At 51.2% G+C, this 23,756-nt stretch overlaps 1 protein-coding gene and 1 long non-coding RNA gene across 10 annotated transcripts in view; one reads left to right on the forward strand and one right to left on the reverse strand.

Annotated features, from left to right (window-relative positions):
• Positions 1 to 23,756, forward strand: part of Ccdc33 (coiled-coil domain containing 33) — a 110,861-nt gene that overhangs the window by 30,605 nt on the left and 56,500 nt on the right. For all 9 annotated transcript variants that reach the window (XM_076925545.1, XM_076925546.1, XM_076925549.1 and 6 more), the window contains 5 exons: positions 8,587 to 8,720; positions 13,997 to 14,106; positions 15,297 to 15,404; positions 18,532 to 18,623; positions 19,681 to 19,801. In XM_076925545.1, the coding sequence (XP_076781660.1) occupies positions 8,587 to 8,720; positions 13,997 to 14,106; positions 15,297 to 15,404; positions 18,532 to 18,623; positions 19,681 to 19,801 (565 nt within the window). The remainder of the gene's footprint in view (positions 1 to 8,586; positions 8,721 to 13,996; positions 14,107 to 15,296; positions 15,405 to 18,531; positions 18,624 to 19,680; positions 19,802 to 23,756) is intronic.
• The window catches only part of LOC143439333 (uncharacterized), an 8,693-nt gene continuing 5,898 nt past the window's right edge, over positions 20,962 to 23,756 (reverse strand). The window contains exons 2-3 of the long non-coding RNA XR_013107620.1: positions 23,275 to 23,366; positions 20,962 to 21,866 (exon numbers count right to left, since the gene is read on the reverse strand). This is a non-coding gene — a long non-coding RNA (uncharacterized LOC143439333). The remainder of the gene's footprint in view (positions 21,867 to 23,274; positions 23,367 to 23,756) is intronic.

Raw genomic sequence — 23,756 nt, forward strand, 5'->3', positions numbered from 1 at the left:
GCTGGCAGGTCTAACGCAAGGGAGTCCTCAGCCAGCAGTCACACTGGGCACATGAGACCCAACAGAAAAAGCCACTGGGCAGGGGAAAGAAGTCAAACTAGGGTCAGGAAGAGCCAGAGTCTGGCCCACTGCCCCAACCTTCTGGTGTGACTGCCAAGCAGTCCCTTGGCTTCTAAGTCTCAGTTTTTCCATGGACATGATATGAGCTTTGGCCTTCATGTTGGTACAAGTCTGGTAAGTCTGGCTTGCTCTCTAGCCTGGAAACTCTCTGTTCTTTACAACCCTAGCTGTATTACACAAGGCAGACTCCACACCCAGTTCTGCTGGGTCAGTGCCCAGGCCCCAGGACTCCCCTAATTTGTCCAGTGTCCAGCACCTATCTTCCAGCCTGGCACAAAGAGATCTGTCAGTCACAGCCCAGCAGGGACCAGGAAGGTAGTGGTCCTGACAGGTGGGGATGCCCCAGCAGGCCGGATGGGGGAGCACTAGGAGGTGGCCTACAGCTTCTGACCCCTGGCCAAAGTCTGGGGAAGGAGTGCCAATGTTGGCAGCTGCTACCTTGGCTGCCTGCTGCCACGAGCTAATGAGTGGGGACAGAGCCAGCCTGGGTGGTTCCCCTGTGCATGTGTCCAGGCTGCCTTAGCTGAACTGAGGGTGAGAAGCAGGTCAGGGCCCAGACAGTCATAGTCAGGAGTGAGCCCTGACCCTGGCCCACACTGAGCCCGATCTTTGGCTCTGTCCTTGTGACTAATTGGAAGGGGCACTAGAAGTAAATGACAAATGTGCCCAGGGAGTTTATAGGCTTCAGACCCCATCTTACATGCAAGCTTCCCAAAGCTCAGAGCATTTCTACGGTCCTTGAGGTCACGCGGCAAATAAGTCCCCAAGCGAGGATGCAGGATTCCAAAATCCAAAGTCCTTTAAACCCCCCAGCTACACCGACCTTTCATGCATCCCTTGCTCCTCTTGGAAGAGGGACATTGGCATCAAGGCCCTAACTCAGCCTTCCACGGAGGCTCGGTGAACACCTGGAGACCTAGCCTGTGCCCTGGACCTCCCTGCCTGTCTTTGGCCAAGGAGCTTCAGAGAGAAAACGTCTAAGCAGAGCAGGTAGAGGCTGAGTCCCAGTGACAGAAACTGTGGGGTGAGGCTCGGCCAAACTAACAATAATAGTGACCGTACTTGAAGGACAGTTCCAGGGGACAAGTGATCCCCTTGTGTAACTTCGTCCTGTTTGAAGCACCAGCAATCCAGGTTCCCATAGATTCATAACAGCAGGGCCCTGAGAGGGAAATAACATTATCCCCTTGCAGTAGGCAAAAAAGGCCCAGGCCCTGCAGAGTAAAGGACTGGACTGAGGAGATGGGCTGCCGTGGAGTGGAACCGATAAAGATAACAGTTCCAACTGACCACTGACTCTAGCAGAGATCAAGGCTTGTCTTCCAGAAGGATGCCCCTGGGGAAAGAGACAAGACTGCAGAGCAGATCCTGGGTGGGCTCTGGGACTCCATCATCCTGTAAGGCGTCAATGCTGTAGCCTGATTTCCTGCCCACACCTGCTCCATATGGTTTTACTCAGTCTCCGGGCCTCCAAATTTTTGTTCGGTGAGAACCTCCTTATGTCCCAGAGCTGTAAACACAGCTGGTGGCGGTCATTGAAGTGGGGCTGTCCTGAGACACCTCCACCCCAGCCAGACTGTAGTTACAAGCATTCTTTCCAGATGTTCCCCCCATCAGCTCAGCACCTGTCCCTGGAGGACTCAATCTGAAATGAACTTTCAGTCCCTGACACCATGAGCTCTCTCCAGGGCACCAGACTCCTGAGATACAGCCTGGAGGACAACGCTGCCCAACAGAAACAAGCACGCCTGGAAGAGGGCGAGCTGTGTGGCAGGCATCATCCTGCCACACAGCTTCCCTCAGAAGGGGCTTCACTAACAATGCGAAAGTCCATACCTTCTGGGCCAGCCCTGTGACATAATCGGTCATCGGTGTGTGATGTTTTAGGCTGTAGAATAGCCCAGCAAAGCCAAGGGCCCTGGCTCCCCACCCTGCACACAAACAACTGCCTTCTGATTTCCGATTTGGGGGAAACAGCCGCTTGTATTGTCTGTACTCAGGGCTGAAGTCTAGATTTCTATGTGAAATCCATCAGTGCTTGCAAGGCAAGCCCGACAGCCCTGGTCAGCTAGAAAATGCAGTGGCCCATCATAGCGCCCCCCCCCCCCCCCCCCCCCCGCCCAGCTCAGACTTGATGCCACGTCCAGCTTTGCTGGCTGCTTTTCTTCTCCCAGGAGAGTGACTTCCCCTGGCATTGTCCCTCTGCTTGGGTGAACAGATATCTCCTCTTCTTGGGGCCACGTTTCTCATTTCTGGGAGAGCCAGATTCCTTTTCCTGCCTTTAACCTTTCCTCTAGTGTCCATGACTGCAAATATTGTTGCTTTCAGCTCCAGTGGGGCCTCTTCTGTGTGCCCCTTCCCTCCTTGGGGTCTCTTCCACCTACACACTGCACTCTGAAAACTCCAGAAGTCCCTGGATCCAGTTTGTGCCTCCCCCTGCCCTGTTCATGGGCATGTAGGACAGAGCCAACTTATCTCGTGTGGGACCATTAGCTACAGGACACCCTTAGTGAAGGGAATGCTTAGGGAACAAGTCTGATTCCATAGCAGTGGAGCAAAGACTCAAATCAACAGCCTGAACCCTAATCTGCCTCCCCTGGCCTTCAATGGGATCAGCCTGGAGTCCTCAGAAAGCTATGAGGTCTATCTCTGGAGAGGACAGAGGGCAAAAATTCCCTCTCCTGTTTCCACAGAAAGGGAGCTAACGGGTGTGGGAAAGGCTGCTGGATCTTCCCAGGCATCTTTAGACCTTAGGCCAATCAATGCTCTGGGCACTGTGAAGGTATTGGAAGAATTTGGTCCAAAGTCTACCTCAGAACTGCGGCTGGGGACTCAGAGCGCGGCCTGTGTGTCTAGCAAAACCAGAGCCAAGATCCAGCTATGAGGCCCTGTGAGAATGGGGAGGCCAAGATCTGAGCTGGATCTGAAGAGGTCCAGTCCCCCGCAGCCAGGCTTTGCTCCCCTGTGTTTTTAAGACTATTCTACTGGGACAGCCCTTGGAATCTGAGCTTGCCTTCTGCTTCCAGGGTGGGGCTAGAAGCTGCTGCAGAGCAGGCAGGGTCCCAGCATCTCAGCCAGGGATGCCCAACACAGCTTCAAGGGAAAGAGCCACTTCCATGTGTTTTCCAGTCATCCGGTGTCCCCATTCACATACACTAATTTGGGACCCACTGGCCCAGGCTAGGAGATATGAGCACCTGAGGTGTGGCTAGTTAGGTCCCTGCCCCCGAAGTCAGTAGTGTACACAGGAGGAAGGAGCTGGTATGATGACACTGTCTCCGCTCATGAGAACACCTGGGCAGTCCCCAGCACTTGGGCGAGGAGATATCCTAGATCTCAGAACTAGGGTGTAGGTCAGGAATAATATATCTGAACATTCAGGAAGAATTCCGAAGCTGGGAAGTTCACCTCAGTGTCTAGCCTGGTCTCCCCCTGGGCTGCTTTCAGAAGTAAGGGACTGCTGTAAGAGTGGATGGTCAATTCTTGACCTGTTGAGAGAATCTCAGGACATGAGACCTTCTAAAGTTGTCTCAGCCAGGCCCACAGCCTGTCATGGGGACTGTCACTCACCCACACAGGATTTTGTTGCCTCCCTGTCCTAAGATGGTGACTTCTGAGAACCTCACCAATGATGATACACAAGATACATGATCCCCCCCACACACACACACACCCGAGGCTTCTGTGACATACATAGCAGCACTTTCAGTCCCATGCTGTCCCCAGCCTCAGAGACAAAACAATCTCTGGAAAACAGAGAAGTCCCTTTCAGAAGAAAGAGGATGTGACAGTGTCCAGCTTACAGGGTTGACTCTAAATTTACCCCACACATTGTTCTCTGTTGACCCCAGTTCCCTCTTGGACCATACAGGGAAATCCCCTACTTTTCGAGGTCCAAAAAGAGATGATGCTCCCACCCCCATAAGAAGGTCCTCTAAGAACAGCTGAAGTGGAAAGGAATTGGGGGGGGGGGGCAAAGTGTCAATTTGTTTTGGCCTAGGATGGTTTAGAACTTGCTATTTAGACCAGGCTGGCCTCAAACTTGTATTCTTCTCCTTCCAAGTGCCAGAATCACAGGGATGCACCACCACACACGGCCTGACCTTTAAAGAGTTTTGGCTTGACCAGATGTCCTTTTTTGTTTCCAAAGCTAAGGCAGAGTTAGGTTCCTATCGGCAGGGGACTCCTGCCCTCAGCTTACACTTTTCCTGGCTCCAGTCAGCTGTTCTGTGAGTGGAGGCTATCCTAGCTTCCACATTGCCATAAATGCTATGACGAAAGGCAACTTGGAAGAGAAAGGACCAAGTTCAGCTTATAGGTTACAGTCCCTCAAGAGAGGAGCCGAGGCAGGAACTTAAGGCAGATGCTTAAGTAGACACCAATGCTTGTTACTAGCTTGCTTTCCCTGGCTTGCTCAGTTACATTTCTTTTACAACCCAGGCCCACCTGCCCAAGGATGACACTGCTCATAACGGAAAGTGCTTAAGATTCTCTCTTCCCAGGAATATCTAAGTTTCTGTCAGACTGACACAGCCTAATCAGGACCGTTGCCCACCAGGTGTAATTAGTAATCAGCACAGAGGCCTACCAGATGTAAGCAGCAATTAGTGATGGTTCACTAGTGTGCAATTAATCAATAAATCTCAAGATGAGATCCCATTGCTTTACAAAAGATAACAGTTCGTTTATGCCCTAAATGACAGACTCTGGCTATCCAGGAGTCTACAAGGGCTTGAACCGCTTTGGAGCCAGAAGAGAGAGGAATGAAGAAGTGTGACTGAGGGATGAGAAGGGGATTGGGGTTGGATTTGGTTGGATTTTGGGTTGCCTCAGATCAGCCCCCCTCTCTTTAAGGATTCCCTGGGTGCAGCCTTTTGCCCAGCAGTTGCACGGGACTTAGCTGAGTCCAAAGGATTGAGGGATTTCCCTTCCTCTATGTGACCTCAGAGGACCCTGAATGTGGTCTGGAATAAAGAGAACTCCAGAAAGGGCTCATTCAGGAGGCCCAAACACCTAACTGCCCAAAGCCTGCTCACCCTGTGACTTGCCCTGAGCTGGCTCCTGACCTCCAAATCTGCCAGCCTTCCCTATAGAAAGGGTCCTGTCCTTGGGGCCACCTCTGTGAGCCCTGCCTCCTCCTTTGCTAGCCATGGTAGATAATCTCAGAGATAAGAATTCGGTCCCTGACCTTGGGGAGAGGTCTTTAGGCTGCTAAATGCCTACCAGGACACTTGAGGCCTGGGAGTCTGGCTGCCCCTTGCTTCTTAGAAGATGAGGAAGCTGGTGTCCTTGGCTCAGGGGCTGTCTTGAAGAAGGCTGTGGGGTAGGGAGGGGCGATTGCCTGGTCCTGGAAGCTGACCTCAAGAACACCTAGTCTGAACCTGTCTTCCTCATGTCTCTGGGTGAGCCATGGTGGGCCACTTTGAAGGGGTGCAGAACCTTCAGTCTGCCATGTACCCGTCTAAAGACCTGTCTTTCATTTCTTCTCAGAGCCTTCCTGAGCACCTCCTTCCCCATGGTTCTTGGAACATTACTTTGGTCCTATTAATCCTGCTAAAGCTTGCCAGCGCCCCAGCAACCAGAACAGACTGAAATGGGGCCCTTCTCTTTGCTTTGCTCTGCTGGTGGTCTGTCCTGGGACTGACTCAGAGAAGCCAGGCCTCCTGTGTAGTGTTTCTTTTAAGTTCTGAAAGGACTGTAGGGCAGATGGGGGAGATGGGTTCAGATGGGCCCCGGGGGACAGTGTTGGCAGCAGGAGGCTAGCAGACTGCCAGGGAAGTAAGGAGAGGGGGTGGCCATGGCTCAGCCAGTACAGTGCAAGTCATGAGGTCCTGAGTTCAGATCAATTCCCAGTACCCAGTACTGGGGATGAAGAGACAGGAGGATGCCTGCGCCTTATTGGCCAGCTAGTCTAGCCAAATCTTTTCTGAAAGATCCTGTCTCCAAAAAGATGGAGATAGAACTAAGATACCGACAGTCAACTTCTAGCCTCTATATACATGTACATATTCATACATACATGTATATACATGCATATACACACGTGAGGTCAGTGTCAGGGGAGAGAATGGGTATATAGTGGGGCATACAAATTGAAACGACATGTATTTACACACATGCCAATCTGTGTGTGTGTGTGTGTGTGTGTGTGCATGTGCATGCCCCAGCCTCCATCCGTGTCTGCTGATTGCCCACCTCTCCGACCCTCAGCAGCAGCCCGTGGGAAGCAGATACTGCATTTTCCCTAAGTTGTGACCTTGAGGAAAAATAAAAAGACAAGAAGCTTCTCCTTCCCTCCCACTCACAGTTGCCCTTGGACCTGGCCCCTCTCACAAGGCTGGCATGGGAGCCCCAGGTGATACAGGCTCAGAGGCCTGCAATTTATCAGACACACTCCTCATGCACCCTGAAGGAGGTGTAGGCCTTGTTGAGGGAATACATTTTCCTACAGCTCAAAGTAGCTGCACCTCTCCTCTAAGCACTAAGCCAGTCCCATCCTGCTGAGGCTGGACTAGGTCTGAGGCCTGAGAAAACAGGCACCAGTTCCTTCAGCCCAGGACTGAAGCTGCCAGGTTGTTTAGCAAGGGTGGGGCTTTAGAGAGAGGGAGAGAGGAGCCTAAATCCTTGCAGACAGCTGAAAGGGATAAGGTCTGAGAGAGAACCCATGGACTCTGAGGTTGTACTGGAACACTTGAGCTCCCTCTGGGCCTAGAATTCAGCCAGGTGCAAGATCACAATGCTCTCAGAATTGGAACTGGGCATCAGGGGTCACTTGGTCCCTGACTTCCATCCTGGAAAGAATCAGAAGGCTCTTCCCTGCCATGTCCCAACCCCACTACCCCCCACCCCGGCTCCAGTTTAAATTCTCATCAAGGCCCAGAGGAGTCAGTCAACTGTGCCAGGAAAAGCCATTATCCTGAAAGACTCTCCCACTTGCTAAAAGCTTCCTCCCACCCACCCCCCTCCCCTGGGCATCCTCCCCGCCTCTATTCAGCTCACTCACCTTTCCTGATCACCTCTTGGCTAGGCTGGGGGAGACTTAACTCTTTCTGGTCCTGAGGGAAAGCTCTATCTAACTTCTGACATCTTTTAACATCTGACTCTTTCCTGCAAAACTCCCAGAGCTTGGATAAAGGAGGAGAGAGGACAGGGGTCAGAGGGAGTAGACAGGCTGGCAAGGGCAGGTTCCATCTCAGTCCAGTCCTGACTTTCCACATTCTTGGTTTTATATTTTCTATTCACATGGAGTCATTTGAAGAATCCCTAAGAGGTTCCCAAGGATGAGCCTGTGAGGGGGCAGGTTTGTGATGTGTGACATGTGGGAGGGCCTGCTTTCCTTCCTGCGTGTCCTAATGCCCACATTTCCGCCGCCGCTGCTGCTGCTGCTGCTGTCTTCCTCTGCCTCTGACAGAGGTGCATAGCACCTGCGTGGGAAGCTGAGGCATCTCTGTGCATTTATACCAGCATGGAGGGCTGATGCCAAAGCCTGGGAGGCCTCTGCTCTATGGCTTTGCAGGTACGGCTATTAAGACAGAATGGAAATAAAAAGTGGCAGGAAGAACTCATGTGGCACCCCCCAATCAGCCATGGTCACAGAGGTAGGACAAAGGGATGACAGAGGGAGATGCACCAGGCCCCGCCCCTGCTGGGTGTGTAGTGTAGCTCCCCTTGTGCAGGCTGGATCAGGCACTGATCATCCGTGATTGCTATAATTCATATAACAGCACCATTTCCAACCTGAAAATAACACGAGGGTCTTAATTCTTTTATCGAGCTAAAATGGCCCTGGATCGCAGGGACAATCATCGCCCACACCTACTGTCTATACTGCGGAACCCAGGCTCCTTCCTCACCTGCACAACCTGCCCCTGGGAGTCTGAGTGCTCAAAGACTGAGTTCTCTTTTCTGTCCTGCACCCAGTTCCCAGTGTCCAGTAGAGGGATCTAAACACAGTGGGGATCGCGGGAGGCAAGGGGATGGGTCTATCCCACTGAAAAGATTCAGAACTGAAGCATCTGGGCCAGCTTGGGACTCTGGGCCACACACTTAGAGGATGAAAGCCAGGAGTGAGCCACTTAGGTGGGTGGCACACAGCCAACTGTCATCCAGAAGCATTCTCCCACTGAACAGACCCCAAGGAAGAGGGTCCAGATGGGGTTTGTGCCTGTAGGTGCCTGCCAGGAGCCCTTTTTGGCAAGGGGGAGGAAGTCACAGACAGGTATAACATCTGTCTTGCTTTTATTTTGAACTTCTGGCTTCTGCACCTAAGCAAAGGCCCCAGCAGCAGCCAGAAAGATGGTGTGGTCACCAAAAAAGGACAGCTGAGGGGAGAAGCCGGGCATCCATTGAGGCCAGGATGACATGAGTGTCTGTGTGGGGAGAGATACCCACTTTTCTGTCTACCCTGTCCACACAGAGAAGGCCAAGGAGAAGCCACTCTCTAACTCAACTGCCCCTCCTCCCCAGAAAAACCACATCAGAGAAAGCCAACAATTACAGCCCTCAAGCGATGACCTCTGTGACCTCAGAACCCACCAGAGCCCCCATCTGGGGGGACACAGTGAATGTGGAGATTCAGGCAGAGGACACAGGACGGGAAGGTGAGGCTGGGGGCTGGGCACTGGCATGTGGGAGACACAGTGGGTGGAGCCCCACCTGCCATGAGAAAGCAGGCTCTCTCAACACAGCTGGAGACCAGCTGAACACCTCCCTGGGCTCCGATAAAAGCATTTAAAAAAAATCATAATCCCATCACGCCTCATCTCCCCAGCCTGCTGGAAAAATGAGTTGTTTCACATAAGTGAATTTTCCAGACAATATGGGCTTCTCGTTTTTTATGATGGTTGTGATTATTTTCATGGTTGTTATTACTGCCATGTCCCACTGAAATGGCGAGTTATCGTTCTGTAGCACGTCCCCACGCATCCATTATTTGACTCACCACCTCCTAAGAGGAACTAGGCTACTTAGAAGAGAACACTGAGGCTTAGGGGATTTAAAGAGCACAAGTCCTGGGTTGTGTCACTGAAGCTCCAGGTTGTAGCTGAATTTGGGTTTGTTTGATTAATGCCTCTAGCTAGAATTGTTCTCATCCCTGGCTAGCCCTCCCTGGGTCTTGGACCAGGTACCAGTATACCCACATGCAAGTGTACCCTGTGTGTTTCTCACTGTGGGATTATCTACTGTCCCCCCCCCCACACACACACACACCTCAAGTGAGAGGTTGGGTTGGACATACTGAAGTATGAACTGCTGGTGTCAGATCTGCCTGAGAGCACTGGCATCCGGGAACTTGCAGCTTAGAGCTGAGGACCCCTGCCGTGTCCCTGAACTCAGCCAGTCAGAACACCATCCTCCCTTCTCGCAGGTGGCTCTACAAGAGAGGGCAGACTTTTACTGCTCCCCTTGAGCTCTCCCCAGGGGCTTAGGCAGGGCTTCTTTCTCACTTCCCAGAACTAAAAGCTGACAACAGTCAAGAGACTGTGAGAGGGAACAGATAACCGCAGTGGCCTCCCGCACCGCACCCGGGGAGAAGGCTGTAGTCAGACAAGAGAAGAGTTTTCTTCCTGTAAAAGTAGCAGAGCTGTGGGGTGGTTTGAGAAGATACAGAAGAAGGGGGGAATTTAACCTGGGATTTTACACAGATGCAGACGTGTGCTCATACATTCATTCCGTTGTGAGGGCCTGCGTACTGGCTAGTTGGTGTGCATATCATTGTATAGCATCTGCTGTCTGTGCTGTAGCCCTCTCTCTCTCTCTCTCTCTCTCTCTCTCTCTCTCTCTCTCTCTCTCTCTGTCCCTCCCTCACTCTCTCTCTATCCCTCTCCCCCTCTCTCTCTCTCTCTCTCTCTCTCTCTCTCTGTCCCTCCCTCCTCTCTCTCTCTCTCTCTCTCTCTCTCTAGTGTGTGTGTGTGTGTGTGTGTGTGTGTGTGTGTGTGTGTGTGTAGTGATGCAAATGGACCCCCTCCTGCCATGGACAACTGGGGTGAAATGATGAAGGAGGTCAGTAGTCTTGGGTCTTTTGTGTAGCAGGAGGCAGGGACTAATTACAGGAGAGACGGGAGCGACAGCAGGGTGAGGAGACCACATGAGTCAGGGTTTATTGGCAGGCACCTCTTTGCAGATCGAAGCTGCTCGTTGGAACCTGGCTGGAACTGGTTGCTGTGGTGATATCTACAGTGGGGGTAGAGAATTGTGGGCCAGGCCGAGAGGCAAGAGAAGGATGGGAGGTAGCTCAAGGACACACTAATACAAGGAAAGGGGAGTTTTAGACCCTGGGTCAAGGCCAAAGTGGGTGGGTAGCCAAGATGTTGTGTTGACCACACATAAGGAGTGGCGGAAGGAGGAAGGACAGGTTCAGTGCCCAAACAGGAAGCTAAGGAAGCATGTTTGGAACATGAAGACAAGACCATGGTAGGAACGACTGACCATTTCCCCTAGTTACAGCTCAGAGTTGGTTTCCTACCAAAGCAGCCAGCTCTAAAACCGGCAGATGCAAGGTCTCATAAAATCTTTTTATGGTTTGTGGGGCTCAAAGCGGGTATAAGTTTACAGCTTCCTTGGCAGCTATGGTCTGATCTTGGCTGGGAATACTGGGATACCCCAGCAGAGATCTTCTCAGGTCTGCTCAGAGATGGGTGAGTGTGTGAGGAGCCTCGGATGGTTAACAAGGGGAACTGGTGAGAACTGGGGGGAAGGGTGGGAGGATTCTCATTCATATGCACACAGTCATCCCTCAGCAATCTTAGGGATTGGGTAAGATTCTTTCTGTTTGGGTTGTTTAAAGTATTAATGTTATACAGAAACTCAGAGGCTAAGTGACTTCCTAGAGGAAAGAAATTAGCATCTTGGTAGGGGAACCCAGACCTACATACAGACTTCAAACCCTGGAGGTATTATACTTTCTTCTGGTCAACTGTGAGACTTTCTGGTGTCTCTTTCCTACTGGGTATGAATCCCATGTAGCCTGCTCTTGGCAAGTGCCGTCCCTTCTCTATGTGTTCTGGGTAGTTGTAACGAAGAAGACAAAAAGACTGAGAAAGAAAGAACAGCAGCTTCCTTCCCGCTCTCTAGTCACTCAGCTCTGCGGATGGGAGTGGTGCACAGGGCTAGGGCAGCACCCCTTCCTGGTACTGGAATGTCCTTTGGGGAAGGGTACCCCTCAAGCATATTCCTAGCCCCCCCCCTTGCACATTTTTCTCTGGATCTCCTTTTTAGCTTCTCCTCCTTCCAGCTTCATCTTCCCTCCCCAACCCCTTTGTCCTTCTTCTTCTTCCTCAATCCCCCATCTCTTCCTCCTCTTCAAATCACAGATTTCCAAGAATGAGAAAACGCATTAAGAGTCGCCAATCCAGTCTCCTCACCCCCCACCCCCATCTCCTGGCTGTAGGATGTTGCTCCAGTTCTATGGCCCCTGAGTGCCATTGATCGTATTTTAGAGAGAGAGGTGATGATGTGTACTATAAAAATTTATAGGAACAATAGCTGGGTACTTGCTCTCACCATGCCCAGAAGGTGAGGCAGGTGCCCACGAGTGGGTACCATGATCATTTCCAGGACGTTGGCTTTCTCCTTAAAGTTTGATTTTACAAGACAATGTAAAAGTGTTCACTAAATGGTGTGTCGATCTTCATTTTAATGTCTTTGGAGGAGAGACTGGAGAAATAGCTCCGTGCGTAAAAGCACCAGCTACTATTGAAAAGGACCTGGGTCCACTTCCAAGTACCCGCATGGCAGCTCACATCTGTCTGAATTCCAGCTCTACGGAAGCTGACACATTCTTCTTGCCTCTGAAGGTACAAATGTCTCCTGTGATGAACATGCGTACATGAGGTGACACTCATACACACACACACACACACACACACACACACACACACACACACACATAAGAATAAATAAAATCTAGCCTCCCCAAAGAATTTAGTTTATGTGGAGCAGGCTTTTTTTTAATTATTTATTTTTATTTTATGAGTACGGGTGTTTTGTCTGCCTGTACATCTGCACATCACGTGCACGCAGTGTCCACGGAGGCCAGAACAGCACAGAACTGGAGTTACCAGTGTTGTGAGCTGCCATGTGGGTGCTGGAAATTGATCTCAAGTCCTCTGGAGAGCATGTGGTGCTCCTGACACCGAGAGCCATCTCTCCAGCCCCATGGGGGAGACTTTTTATAGCTCCTTAGATTGGGGGTGGTCTTCAGAAACATGAGGGACACCCTCCTTCCCATCCCACACGAGGGGCTGGTGGGGTATATGACCAAGAGATAGGGTCTTGGTCTTGCAGTTCTGCACTATTACTTAATGTGTTTATAAAAAGAGAAAGAGAAAGAGAGTATGTTCTGTGGGTGTGTGGAGAGGTGTGGGGGAAGGGCATGTCTCAGTGGGCTCATGCAGAGGCATCTATCTCTTCCCCCTGAGGGACCAGTCACACACCGGTATAGTATAGAATAGAGTTTATTCATGGCATGGGGAGGGGAGTTAAGAGGGTAGTAGAGGCAGAGAGAGGAAGAGAGAGGGGGCGTGAAGGGGAAAGAAGTAGAGGCCGGCCATGAGCACGTGGAGAGCAGGGAAGGGGAAGGGGGGAGGAGAGAGAAGGATCATGAGAGCAAAAACAAGAAGAAAGAGGAGGGGGCAAGCAGCTCCTTTTATAGTGGGCCAGGCCTACCTGACTGTTGCCAGGTAACTGTGGGGGTGGAGTTTAGACAGCATGCTAACATTACTGCTTGCCTGTATCCCTGTGTTCATGCATGACTGTAGCCCTTTGTGACTGCACTTGGTGTGCCCGTTCCTGGACTTGAAAGCTAACAGCACCTGATATGAAGCCCTGCCCTGGATAGGAATGTGGACAATGCCTGGAGGGTTGTATGCACATGTATGTTTCCTACACATACATGTGTTGTGTGACTTTCCCTGGGGAAACAAATGTTTACCCCCAGGTGGTGTATCATGACAAACTAATGATCCCTCTCACGTTTTGCTTGATGGACAAGTAGTAAGTTTATTTAGGTTACTTCAAGGAATGTGGTTTAGGACTTACTGTATTAATTTTCTTCCCTGTTGCCGTGATAAAACACTGACCGATAACAACTTGGGGAAGAAAGGGTTTATTTGGCTTACAGATTACAGTCCATTGTTGGGGAAGCCAAGGCAGGGACTCTAGGCAGGAGCTTAGAGCAAAACTCAGTGCAGGAACTCTGCATACTGGCTTGCTTTCTCTGGTTTGCTCAGCTACTTTTCTCATACAGACCATGCTCATCTGCCTAAGGATGGCACCACCCACAGTGGGCTGCCCCCTCACGTCAATTAGCCATTAAGAAAATGCCCCCAGAGGCATGGCTACAGTTCAGTCTGATGGAGGCAGTTCCCTAACTGTTGATGATGCTAGCATGTGCCAAGTTGACAAAAAGCTAGCCATCGCAGTTACAGGAGCACAGGTGACTCAGAGACAGCTGTATGGCTGGAAAGCTCACCCTCAGCATGGGTGGCAATGCACAAAAGCTGCATCGTAGAGCTTCTGGACCAAGTTTCAGGCAACTCCACCAGAGAGTCTCCTTTTGCCAGGTGTCGACTGCTGTTATAACTTTAGGGAGGGGCTTGTGCGTCTCATCATTTTCTAAGTCTTTTTGTTTTGTAGTCTTCCTGAGTTATATGAGCTTCCCTCCTCCCTCCTCCCTCCTCCCTCCTCCCTCCTCCCTCCCTCCTCCCTCCTCCTCCCTCCCTCCAGAATGGAGTGTTACAATTCTAAGAAAATAGCCCACATGCCAATAGAAAAGGCATGTGGCCCTCCATGTGTTCCATTCTCCTTCTGGTCTCAGCAAGGTCCCATTACCCCTCACTGCCTCACATCACTGGAAAAGCTTCCTCCCCCTCTCCAGATGTAATCCTCAAGGTGATGGACAACAATAAGAAGGAGGAGCTGGTGTCCTATAAAATCCCCATTAAATACCTGCGCGTCTTCCACCCATACCACTTTAAGTTTAAAAAGGTAAGCCTGGGCCAGCCCTAGCTCTGGGCCTTACCTCTGGCTGGGTAGGGGAGATCTGATGGGAAGTAAGTACTTTTATGTTCCTAGTTCTCTGAGGATAGCATTGAGGGTAGGTCTAGGTGATGCTCTTCCCAAGCCAGAGAAGGAATATATATATATATATATATATATATATATATATATATATATATATGTATATGTATATGTATATGTATATGTATATGTATGTGTGTGTGTGTGTGTGTGTGTGTGTGTGTGTGTGTGTGTGTGTATGGTAAACATTCCCCAGGATGAACCCTGCAAGGGGGACAACTGAACATCAACCTAGAATAGAGAGACCAGCTTCTCAGCCTCGGACTGGATTCCTTAGTGCTGATTGGTGAAAGAGAAGATTCCCTCTGATTGCTCAAGTATTTATTAAACACCTACTGTGTGCCTGGTGCTGGGCCACGGAGGAGCAGAAACCTCCCTTTGCTCTCCCCTGGACATGCATTTCCTTTCAAAGGAAAGCACAATGTGAAATCGGATTGTCTGGGTTTGTCTCAGCTCTGCCCCTTTCAAGCTGTATGCCCACGGGAGGCCAGTTTACCCAGGCCCTCCATTGCCCCACAGCAAAGGTGAGACAAGGCACCTCTGGACAGGCTCCAGTGTGGTGCTGGCTGAAGTGCCTGGCACATGGGAAGCACTGAGCGTGTGTGGCTCCCATCCCCACTCCTCCCCTCAGGCCCTGGCACCAATCCTCTTGCCAAACAATTTTTCAACTATGTGGTACCAGAGATCATTATCTTTCCTGGGCTCCAGGACTACAGAAGGGGCACCAGGTCAGGTAGAGAAGCAAAGACCCCAAGAGACCCCTGCGCTAGGCCTGAATCTGGCCTCTTGGAGCATCTGCCAGGCCCCTAACCCTGTGTCCACTTACAGCCCCGGGCTCATTACCACATCTTCACCAAGAGAGCAGGCAAGCGGTAGTCCCTGTGAGAGCAATGAAATATTCAAATGGAAAAAGGGGAGATTTATTGGATGATCTTCTTGGAAGGGCTCCCAGGGACCATGAGCTTTAATTACCGCTGGAGTCCCAGCGGAGCAGCGCTAAGCGAGTGTCCACACAGGGGTGGATTTATGGCCAAGCTCTGCCCCCTTAGACACTCTGCTTCCTATGGACCTTCTATCCTGTCTTCACCCCCATGCAGTCTGAGAGAGAAGGTGAAGCCACTGCCAAGACCTGCCTGTATGCCACTGTGGTCCGGAAGGGCAGCTTACTACCCCGCTACATTGGCTGCGACCATACAGCTCTGGAGGTACCAGCATTGGGGTACCAGATAGAATACTTAGTTACCTCTAAATGACCTAAGCATATGAAGCAGGGGTGTCTATGAAAGAAATCAAACAGAGAAAAAGCAATGGGACCTTCCCAGGTCCCATTAGCTTGTGGGGTTCGTGTGATGGATCAGTGGGAAAAAGCTTTGCTATGCAAACCTTTTAAGCTAAATTCAATCCCTGAACTATTCGTAGAGTGCTGACTCTACAAAGTTGTTTTCTGTACTACACACACACATACACTGCACCGTGACACAAGCATACCTCCCACACACAAACATACCACACACAAAATAAGAATACATTTAAAAATATTAAAAGTGTCAACAACAAAATGACCTGAGTTGGTGATGACAATCCCTGATTGGGACCAAAGTGGCCTGGCCTCTCCTCCCCATATTGCCCTTGGACAGAGGAAGAAGGGCAGAGTGGCAGCTGTGTCCCCACATACTTCAGGAAGCAACATAGATTCCCATGGATTTTGTGCTCCTGGGAACAAGGAAGAGCCTATCTCCCATGCCCTGGTCCAGCCCCTGGCTGTGTTCAGTCCTGTTCTTCCCTGTTGAGGTAATGACCTAGGGGCTAAGACTCACAGATGAAATCACCCCAGCCCTTCCTGATGCTTGGCTCATCTTGTGCTTGAGTATTTGCAAGGTCATTCACTCAGTCATTCTCTGACAGCTGTTCATACACCCTCATGAACTGGCAGACCAGGCATTGCCCTGTACCATGACCGCTCACCTTTCAGCTCAAGGACCTCTTCAGGAGGAATGACTGATACTTGAGGCACACATGGCCCAGGGATCCAGACCCTGAGCCTTTCCCTAGGCAACAGACTCACATCCACAAATAACCATGTGCAATCCACAGGTCTCTGACTCAAGCCTTCTCCCTACCCCAGCAGACCTGATTTGATTCCCTTGCCACGTAACATCATGAATCTGACAAGGCAGTAATTATTCTCTAGACCCCACGTCACATCAGGGGACACTGAGACACAAAGTGAGTTCTGGTGTAAGAGCCCAGAGATCCCGAGTCACAGAACTGACAGTCAGTCCAACGTATAGAACAAGAAAGACTCAAAACAAGATGGCCTTACTGTGCCCAAGCTTCATCCAGGGAAGGGGCCACATCCCCACAACTGTGGACTTGCCCCACCCCTGCCTCAGTCTCTGACTTGTCTAATAGAGTCTGAGTTCCTTTGCCCACAGCAGCCCACCCACCCACTCCCCGATCCAGCACAGACCTTTCTCCCTACTGTGTCTTCAGTACAGCTGCAGGCCCTCTTTTGCTGATGATAGATGACGGGACACGGTTGGAAAAGAAATTGCTTCTGCTACTCACCAGGCTGTCACTAGCAGGGGTGCTGGCACTGCTGTCTCATTCATACCTGACCAGGGTCAGCACACAGCAGATGCAAATTATCCATCCCCTAAAGACATACCTAGACCATCACCTTCAGCCCTCATACCTGTTGGCGTTCTTGTGAGCAATAGGGCCTGACAGACCTCCAGTGACGTCAGAGGCTCACTGGGAGGCTCCACTGAAAGCCAAAGGCACTAAGGATTATTTAAGTACTTAGCAGATCACACCAGTGTGGAGGTAGCCACCAGCAGCCCAGCAAAGATGGGTCCAGGTAGAAGGGAAGGGTAATGAGGTAAGGGGAGGGCTTCCTTCAGAGTAAGCCCCCACCTTTGGGCTTCTTTTTGTACTGGAGGTTAGAGCCAGAAGACCCAAAATTTCAGGGTACAGGTTGGAAAACTGAAGCCTAAAGAGGGTCTGGGTGTGGGTGTGGGTGTGGGTGTGGGTCTGGCCAAGGTTTTCCCAGCTGGGGCAATCCCAGGGAGAGAATGACCCCTCAGCTGTGCCTAAGGGCCCCTGCCCTTCTTGCCTTTTTCCTTAGGACATAGCCATCCCTTGAGACTGGTTCAACTCCACCCTCCCTAAGGCCACTGTGTCTCTCCCAGTCTGTTCCCAGGTCTCTCTCTCCCTCCGTCCTTCCCCTTAACACTCAGAAGCCCAGAGGCCCCTCTCCCTTTATCAGTCTCTATTTCCTCTTCAATATGTCCCAACCAAACCTTGCTAACATCAGCTCTGTGCCAGGCTCTCTGCTAAAAGCTGGGAAGACAGTAGTCACTGAGATGCTTGTGTCTGCACATGCCAATTATGTCAAATAGAGAACAAACAAAGGCTAAGTTAGAAGCTCCAGTTCTGATGAGTGCTACAGAGGAGGAATAAATACAGAGGCCATGGGAATGGCTGCTTTAGTGACAATGGCCAGAAGGAAGCCAGGGGTGCCACCGCAGAACCTAGTGGAGGACAGGCAGCAGTCAGGATGGATTGACAGAGGGTAGGGGTGGGGACACCCAGGAAGAGAAATTGGTCAAGAATGTGTTAGCATAGGAGAGAAAGAGAGATTTGCAGTAAAAAGAAGGACCTGGGAAGCTGGCAGAAAATGTGGGTAGAGGAGCAGACAGGCAAACACCTACCCTTCAGGCTTTGGCAACATGGTTACAGCCATGACATGAGGGATGACCAGGCAACGCTCATGCTGAGGACTGACTTCCCAACCACCCTTTGCTGGGAGAAGCCCTGCAGTGAACAGACCACAGAGCTGATAAACACCAAATCAGAAAGTTTCCCGTGTGACCAACGCAGTTGGTGAAACCTGTCCTGGGCTTAGTGCCCTTGGTTTACAAAGTATCCCCTCATCTCACGCTCTCACCAGAGAACCCCTTCTTGAAACCCAGGGGGGCTCCATGACCAGAGTTTTGCCCCAGAGCACATAATTGTCTGGACCTCCTCTCAGTCCTGGACTGAAGCTTGTACGCCTTGACCCCCCAGGGCAGCTGAATTCCAATAATGCCCTAGGAAATCAGGGGCACTTGCCCCAGTCAGACCCAGAGGGTGACTTCCTGAAGTAGAGAAGTAAGGGGAGCAGGGGCAAGGGGGACCAGGTCCCAGGTATAGGCAGAAGCATGATGATCACATGATCATGGCAAGTGTAGGGATGTGGGGGCTGGAGAGATGGCAGGGATAGGAAGGGGCTGGCTGTGCCTCTGGGAGGGCCACAGCCACAAGCCTTCACCTGCTTCTTTTTTTCTCCAGGTCTTTCTTCGAGGAGTCAACGAACCCTTAGTCAACAACCCCAAACCCATGGTGGTAATCGCTCGGGTAGTTCCCTGCTATACTGAGTTCAAGTGAGTTGGAGCTGGTTGAGGAGGGCCGGGGGCTGGGATGGGCAAAACCTCCCCTTCTCCTAAGTTCCCTCTATGCTCCCCACATACCCTGATCCGAGGCCCTAGTGAGCTCCCCACATCAGACTGCACCTTTCTCTTCCAGAAGACCTTGAGCCCCTGGAAAAGGAATGTGGGGAATCTCTCCTGAGATTTCTGTGCATGAAGGGAGTCTACCCTGAAAAGCAAGAAGGAGTCAGTGTTAAGGAGGCCAAGAGAGTCCCTTTTCCTGTCCAGGGGCATCTCTGCCCCTCAAACAAGCGTGGCACTCCAAGACCACCACCCCACAGTCCCCTCTCCGTGTCAGGTTCAGGGCTCTGCCACTGGTTATCCCCAAAATCAGATGACACGAGGCCTGCTGCAGTGAGCATACACCAATGGACCCAAACTGCAAGCACCGTACGCACACATGGACACAAGTGTGCACCTTCCCCCACAGGCTCCCTTCACCCCTTAAGCATAAGCCAAGATTCCCATGAGTCAGGAGGAGGAACACTGCTAACGTCTTTCAAAGATGAAGTCAGAAGGCAAGGCCCATTTTTTTTTGTTTGTTTGTTTGTTTGGGTTTTTTTTGTTTTTCGAGACAGGGTTTCTCTGTGTAGCCCTGGCTGTCCTGGAACTCACTCTGTAGACCAGGCTGGCCTCGAACTCAGAAATCCGCCTGCCTCTGCCTCCCAAGTGCTGGGATTAAAGGTGTGTACCACCACTGCCCGGCGCAAGGCCCATTTTAAAGACAGTAAAGCTGACTGACTCTGATATGGCCAAGGTACACCTCAGGACCCTGCTAGGGGAGCCTGGGAGCTACAGCTGTCATCTCCTGACCAAAGATGCTTTCACAAAGCCTGTGCCAGAACTCACCAGCATATCACAAGGTTCTGGCCTAAGCGAGGTGGGCCACTGCGCTCTCCCCTTCTCCTCAGCCCAGAGTCTTAAGTCTTAATTTTTAAATTAAGTGTGAGTCCCAGATGTCAGGGTGGCCATGGGTCAGAGAGGGGTAACTACTGTCTCCTTGCCTCTCCAGGGCCAGACAGGCCAGGCAGGACCCTGCCTCTGTGGGGCTGCCCCTCATCCAGGTGTCTTTCCCCATCGCATCGCCAATGAACTTCGATGTGCCCCGGGTCAGCCAGAACGGGTATCCTCAGGTATGGCTCTTTCCCGACCGTGACTCCATTCATTCATCATGGCATCCGCCAGCAACTCAGCTGACTGCTGGGAGCATTTGCTCTACCTCACTGCTGGCCAGCATGGGTCCCTGTGTGCTGCACAGGACCCGCCCTCGGGACTCCCAGAGAGACTGAACAGTTACCCAGATCATGTCTAATCTAGTGATGAGCCAGCAGGGACTATCAGAGCTATGCCCAGAAGGGAAGAGGAGACAACAAACAGTGTGGATTCCACCTGTCATAGGGCACCTCAAGTCAACAGTCATGGGGACAAAAATACAATAGTGTTACCAGGGGCTGGGGAAGATAAAAGAATAGGGGGATCCATAACTGTAGGTGTGAAACCCTTAGGATGATGATGATGGTGGTGATGGTGATGTTGGTGATGATGGTGATGGTGGTGGTGGTGGTGATGATGGTGGTGATGATGGTGATGATGGTGATGAGTGCACATGTGTGGACAACAGAGGTCAATGCCCAGGTTTTTTTTTTCATTTTAGTGCTCCTAGGTTTTTAAATTTTGGGGAGGAGGGGCACTTGCATGCCACAGCACAAGTATAGAAAGTCAAGAGGTTGACTTATAGGACTCAATTTTCTCTTTCCACCTTATGGATCCCAAGGGTTGAACTCAGGTCATCAGACTTGGCAGCAAGCAGCTTTACCCACTGAACTACCTTGCCAGCCCTTCTTCGCCTTACTCTTTTGGGACAGAGTCTCTCACTGAACCTGGAGCTCACTGAATCAGCTAACCTGGCTGGCCATCAAGCCCCAGTGATCCTCCTGTCTCTGCCTCTCTGTATCGGGATCGTCGGTGCTCACTTTGCCCAGCTTTTATACACGTGTGCCGGGGACAGAACCCCGGTCTCCAGCAAGGTCTTCACAGGCTTGGCCATTTTCTCAGCCTCTGTAATATATGTTTAACCGTAGGAAAGGAGTGTCGATGTCTGGATAGTTAGGACAGGCAAGTCGCGACCCCCCCCACACCTTGCTTTGGAGACAGGATCTCCTCCTATAGCGCAGGCTGGCTTCTTACTCTCCATCTGCCCATCCTATCCTTCCAGCCCTGGGGTGACAGGCATGTGCCACTGTGCCAACTTAGTCATTACTTTTTGGTATTTTTTTCTTTTAATTCATTATCATTGTGTGTGTATACATAACATAGGGAGGGGCATCCATACCTCAGCACACATGTGATGGGCAGAGGACAGCTTTATGGAACCGGCTTTACATACGTTCCAGAGATCAAACTCAGGGGGCTAGCTTTGACAGCAAGCCTCCTCTTCAGCACTGAGCCATTTCACTGGCCCATTGGTCTTGATGTATTGAGATGAAAGTGTTGGTCCAGGGCAGTGAAACCATATATGTAGTATAGTCTATAGTATAACCCAAGATGTAATGTACGTTGGGAATGAGCGGGAAGGCATATGTTTAAATACGCTGGAGAAGAGGTACACAGGTTGTGGCTGGGCCTGGGGAGTGGTCAGATTGACCTCCTACAGACGACTCCTGCAGAGAGCTCACTGCACATGATGGAGGAGGCTTGGAAGACAGGGTGTTCTTAGAAGTCCCTCCTATCATCTGCCCGCTAAAATTAGAACAAGACACTCTGTTGGAGCCCCAGCTCTCATTTAAAAGACATTTAAAGACGGCTGAGACACAAGCAAGAGTGGTGGTAGGCAGGGAGGGGTGGGATCAAGGGGGATCATAGGGACAGCTTCAAACCCAAACCAATCCTCAGCCTGATTTCCCTAGAGTCATCTCACACATGGCCCTGCATTTGCACAGAAAATTACGGGCCGATCAGCAGCTGTCCCGAGAGGCGAGAGGCACTGCCTGCCTTAATGAGTGAGCCTCTCCAGGCTTGACCACCGGCTACCACTACCCTAACTCCACGTGAGTGGGGGAGGTACTCCTCACGGCAGACTTCCCAGTGCTCAAAGCCAGAGCCCAACACTAACAAGACACTTGCTTAAGGCTTCCCAGTACGGTGGCAGCTGGATGAGGTTTAAAGCTGTATGCAACCTGTGCAGAGATGTCCAGGAACCTGCAGGGAGAACAAGAGAGGGACATGTTGGGAAGAAAAACAGTATCAAGACAGATGCCCTGGGCCTAGAGAGCACACAGTCCCCTACCCGGTCCCTTCTGAGCCTCCTCCCTCATCTTTGAAGTTGAGGCGGGTAGGAACCGAACCAGATTATTTCTAAAGCTGGTCCTTTGACATCCTGGAGCACTGTGTGTTTCCCTTGGGCAAGGGGCTGCCAGACCCAGCAGACCTGGGTTGGAGTCTAGCTATGTGGCTTGCTAGCTATGTGGCCTTCAATAAATCAACAGTAGGTCTATACGATTCCTCCAGACCTATCAACTCGTACCTGAATAGGCTGTTGAAACACAAAGGCTAGCCCAGGCTAAGAGTCCCTTCCGTCTCCTTCAGAGCTTTACACTCGGACGCGCAAGCAGGCTTATCATTGCACCTGATGCTTGAATCCCACAGAAACCTTAGTCAGATGACCTATCTACTGCCCTGCATCACAAATAGCGTCAGCATTAGATGCTGTCGTGGTGGCTTTAAAGACAGAATCTCTAACATCTAGCTATGACCATTTAGGCATCTAGCTGCTCCTAGGGGTTCCCAGGTTCCCGGCAGAGATATGACCAAGGGACAATAAAGAGCTTGTTTGTTTGTTTGTTTGTTTGTTTAATGAGAAAGATGTAACTAACCCCTCCCATTAAGCTCCCAACCAACCTTCTCTCTGATCTCCTTGACCAAAATCAGGTCACAAGTACTTACCGGAATCAATCACTGAGGGGTGGGTGTGGCTCTGACCTGCTGATAGTCTAAACCAGCATGTGTGAAGAGAAGAGTCACCTGGATAAGAGGGCTCTCTCTACCTTTTGGCGTGAGGGAAGGACGTACCTGGCCACCCTCAGTCTCTTCCACTCCTCTCCCAGCCCGGTGAGGATGGCAAAACCTGGGCTCTGCTCAGCCAAGAGATAGGCTAGATATACCTGGTTGGACATAGGTTTGCCTGCTAGACCCACCTGCTTGCTTCTGCACCCCCCCCCAACACTGCACCCCACAGCCTGCAGAGTTAGGGCAGAACCTTCAAGAACTTAACAAAGGAGAAAAATGCCCCGCCCCTGTTCCCACCACCTCTTTCTGTCCCAGCCCTAAAGCCATCCTCCTAAGCTCTCAAGTTTCCCATTACCCTGGACTTCCTCCAGTGCTGGCTGCCTTTCTTGCCTGGACCATTGCAACAGCCTCTCTGATCCAGCCTTGCTCAATTGTTCTCTGAGTAGCAAGTGGGGTACACCTTTCCCTGAACCCCATGCTTCTCTTGGACCCCTCATCCCCTTCACACACAGGACCAACCCCCCCTCCCCGTTAGCTATGCTGTTCATCCAGCCTCAGGGTTCATTGCTCCAGTTCTCACCCACCCTCAGGGAAGACTCACCCAGCATTCTCTGTGTCTGTCCTCTGTCACCTCCAGCCTTGGCCTCAGCCCTCAGCTCTTCCTGTGGCTCCCAGAATAATTAGCTCGGGCCTCTACATGATGACAGAAGTGGGTAGGTGTTTATTCACATGAGTGTATGTTCTTTGTGCTCTTAAAAGATAAGCTCCAGGAAGGGGCGGAGTCGGTCTCTTGCTCTCCCGTGGTCCCTGTAATACCCTACAGGTGTCTGTCATGGCATCCCAGGCAACACTTGTGAGTTCAGTCAAACTCAACTTTTGCCTTCTAACAAAATATCCATTGTCTCCTTCAACCTTGCAAACTGCTGGCTCTTCAAGGCATTAGCAGAAAAACTAGGTTCCAGAGAGGAGAAGGGACCCGCTGTTACTCAAACAATAAGCATAACATGGTCCCTGGGCACAGAGCCAAGGGTCCTAGCTTTCTGGAAGCCCCAGCCAGTACAACCAGCAGCTCCTCCCAGTGTG

This window comes from Arvicanthis niloticus, chromosome 26 (genome assembly GCF_011762505.2).
Source record: "Arvicanthis niloticus isolate mArvNil1 chromosome 26, mArvNil1.pat.X, whole genome shotgun sequence".
Lineage (NCBI taxonomy): Eukaryota > Metazoa > Chordata > Mammalia > Rodentia > Muridae > Arvicanthis > Arvicanthis niloticus.